The 3,831-nt window shown below is 33.2% G+C and overlaps 1 protein-coding gene across 1 annotated transcript in view; it reads left to right on the top strand.

Annotated features, from left to right (window-relative positions):
• Positions 1-3,831, top strand: part of LOC107744991 (cilia- and flagella-associated protein 46-like) — a 49,346-nt gene that overhangs the window by 24,964 nt on the left and 20,551 nt on the right. Inside the window, exons 17-18 of the mRNA XM_016558829.1 lie at positions 724-830; positions 3,524-3,636. Coding sequence (XP_016414315.1) covers positions 724-830; positions 3,524-3,636 — 220 coding nt within the window. The remainder of the gene's footprint in view (positions 1-723; positions 831-3,523; positions 3,637-3,831) is intronic.

The following is a 3,831-nucleotide window of genomic DNA, read 5'->3' as shown; positions in this document are numbered from 1 at the left end:
AAAATAAAATTTTTTTTTTTTTTTTTTTTTTTTTTTTTTTTTTTTAGAAAATATACTCCAATAATCTTTATTTACAACCTCAATAAAAACCTTTTAAATAATATTTATAAAATACATTTATATATCATATACATTTAAATATTTACAATTACATTTGTATTAAAAGTTTTAATTTTAGTGCAAACTTATTTATAATCTGATTCTAGAAAGCTAGAAAGCATTTTCCCTAGATATTAGAATCAATCAACTTCAGCTTACAAAGGATTTTGGTATGTTTTTACTTCATGTTTGCTGGTTTTATTGATTATCTTTAAAGATTTATTTAGCCTTTCAGTTCAAGCTTTTCTTCGAAGTCTAGGCTGAAAAGTACAGATAAGTGGAGGTCAGATGATGAAGTCCTCTCAATGATTCTGTCTATTTACATAAATGTCTCAAGCTGCTAGATGCTGCATTCAAATCATGTCAAATGATTACACCATATGTAAATATTTTTTCTGAATTGGGAATGTTTGAATTAAGGAATCATGACAGAACAAACTAGTATTGATCATAATCTGTGGTCATTAAGAATATTGACTATACAATTTAGTTTGAAAGCATTTTGTGTGCTGCTGATGTTGAAATATGGCTCATTTAGCCGGTTTGTGAGACTACAGGCGTGTGTGACAGCCGTATTTCCGTCTGTGAGATGAGTTCTGCTGACTGAATCCTGTGTGATTGCAGGTGAACCCAAGAACAGAGCGAGTCCAGATCAGAGGAACCAGAGCGAGCCCAACACACAGAGCGATCTGCTGCGTCTGCTCGCCGAGGTCCATTTCATCAGCGCTGAGGTACAAACACATTCTTTCTGATCAAACATAGTGTCAAGCATGATTTTTTCCCCCCAAACTAGTTCAGAAAAATCACAGATGATCCCATTGCAACAAACAATGCTATACTATACTGAGGTTAAGGTTAGGCTTATGGGTTAGTATTTGTATATGCATTCAACTCTGTGATTGACATGAGAAAAGAAACCTTTAGAAACGGGTTTGCACTTCAGTACTTCGGAGGAAAAATCCTGTGTAAATTATACAATATACTGTACATCATGATGACTGCTTCAGAGGTTATAATACAGATCTCATTATCATAATGCACATTATATTATATTATGTTATATTATATTATATTGTATTATAAATGGCTGTCATGGCAGAGCAACAGTTTGAAGAGAATTGTCTGGAGACTGTTAGTTAAAGTTAGTTAAGGCAAAACTCTACAGCTAAATATACTGAAAAAATATTAGTTTAGGATTTCTCTAATTCAGCATTTATGGAAATTTTCACCAAAAAAACAAAAAAAAGTTGCTAGTAAATTTCTGAAATAATTACAAAGGAAGTGCAAGAAACACATTGAATTAAACTTGAAATTTTAAAGTAGAAAAACTATAATAAAGTATACTCTAGTAGTCTTATATTTACAACTTTGAAAATATATATATTTTTTACAGTGTAGGATACAAAATAACTAATAGATATCATCATACTTTTCCCAGCTGATTATTCATAGTTATTTTGTAATACAAGTTTTATAAAATATTGTTTAAATATGCAAATGAGGCATTGCCGTTAAATATGCACTAATTTGCATACATTTCCAGAACAACAATCTGAACATTGGATAAAGCCAGATTCAAAATCCTTGTCTGATTTTGTTGTCATATTAGAGTTAAAGGGGTTTTTTTCAGAGGAGATTTTGGATTTCTCTTTTTATCACTCCATAAATCAGAAAATACTGTCAACAGACAGAAAAAAACACATTTTCACCATGTTTTTATGAATAAAATGTTAAATATAAATCAGTGTGAATGACATATGAACAAACCCCTCAATAAAAACCTTCAGAATAAAGCTAGGAATAAAACAGTAGATGTGTATGTAAGTGCTTGTGAAGTGGGGAAAAAACTCATAGCCTTTAAAGATATAGATTGGAATTAAAATCTACAAATGCAAATAGTTAAATGCAATAAAATAAAAACTTAAATGTGCATTTTGGATGCTTTCTTTCCACTAGTCTGACATGTTATTCAGGTAAAATAGATGAAAATCTCAAAACTAGTGCATGAAAAACATGTAGTGTCTCGCCTTAAACCGGAAGTAGATTGGTCCCTCTAAGCGAGATCCCAATTTCGTCGGTCATCCGACGTGACGTCGAGAGTGACCGACTGAAAGGGAACTGTGGATTATAGAGATTTGGGCACAGTGCATTGAGAAGCGATGACCTTGACAAAAGCAGAGCCTGTCGGAGCAGCTTCTCTTTGATAGCGCAGCACTTTGTTCTCGCCGAACATGTTTCCTCTCTTTTTGGAGGGTTGATTTTTCAAAAGACGTGCTTTTAATTTGATGCATGTGTCATCTGGGGGAAGAGAAAGGTTTCCCTCATGGACCGGAGCGGCTTTGATCCTCAGTCATCCTGTGTTACTGTATGAGCCGTTCAATCCCATCAGCCCCGTCTGCACAGACGACACCGACTATAGACTGTTATTTCATTAACCCTTTAAAGCTACTGATTCATATGTGATACACAGGCTCTAAATGATCAAACTCTGCTGTTAAACCTGTCTCACACTCAATCTCCTGCATGTTTTCTGTCGTCTGATTGATAGTTTAGAGTGTTTTATCCAGTAAAAGCTCTTTTAGTGTAATTGTACAAGCGTCCAGCTTCAGCTGGAGCTTCTCGTGTCAAATCTTGACTGATTTTGATCAAGTAAAGGTCAGAATAACTGCAGTAATATCTCCAGATGAACACTTACTGGACTGAAGCAGCTCAGCTTTACTTGATTCTCCATCAATCATGTTTTAGAGTCTCAAATCTGATCCTCAGGATCTTTTGAGGAGAGTTTGTTTCCAGAAGCTTTACTTTCACTGTTCCTCAGCGGAGGAATGATCTTCACAAGCCTCCAGAACATCTCACATCTTCTGAGGAGCCTTTATTTCTTCAGCTCTCAATCACTGCATTATATGTTTGGAGCATTTCAATCTCATCTTATTTTTAGACATATTATTGTAGATATAGAGCGATGACTGATATTTAGATCATTTTATATCAGTATCTGCTGCACTGTTATAAAGATCTCATTGATTTACATTACAAGCAGCAGCAGAATTTCATCATATAAATATCAGCATCTGCAGCAAATTACATATTTTTGCTCAGTTTGAGTCTCTCAATAAAATTTAGCTGTTTTTCCTTTATATTCTCACCATATCAGACTATATGTGCTATAAAATACTGATGGATCAAATGATACAAAACAAAAAACACATGCAACCTTTTTTTTTTGTCTAAAGGTTCAATAGACTTTTTTAAATGCCATTTCAAAATATGTAATTTTTCGGACTATTATTTCATGCATGTGCCTGTATGAATTTGTTGTTAAAGACTTGTAGAGACTTCTAAGTGCATAACACAAAATTTCTGAAGTAAAAACAAGTTCTCATTAAAACTGGCGTCCCATAAAGCACAGTATTGTGTTGTCTAGGTAACCGTCCTTAAACTCCGCTCTGAGGGGGTGGAACTAAACGGCTCTGCTGTAGCACCTGATGAGAAACGGACACGCCCACCTGAAGACGACGCCCACTGGAACCTGTACAGGTGAATTTCATCATAGATATACTGCTTTTTGTAAATGTTTTAAAATATATTTTATTTTTATATTTTCTGTTTTCACTTTAATTTTATTTTTTTATTTTTTTTTATTTTTTTTATATATGTATTTATTTATTTTTAAATCTAGTTTTTGTTTATTTAGATTAACTTATTTTATTACTTTTATATTACTTATTTTAT

This window comes from Sinocyclocheilus rhinocerous, unplaced genomic scaffold (assembly GCF_001515625.1).
Source record: "Sinocyclocheilus rhinocerous isolate Xijiao unplaced genomic scaffold, SAMN03320098_v1.1 scaffold881, whole genome shotgun sequence".
In the NCBI taxonomy this organism is placed as follows: domain Eukaryota; kingdom Metazoa; phylum Chordata; class Actinopteri; order Cypriniformes; family Cyprinidae; genus Sinocyclocheilus; species Sinocyclocheilus rhinocerous.
The sequence above is the reverse complement of the archived record's forward strand: the minus strand, read 5'-3'. Positions and strand labels throughout refer to the sequence as shown.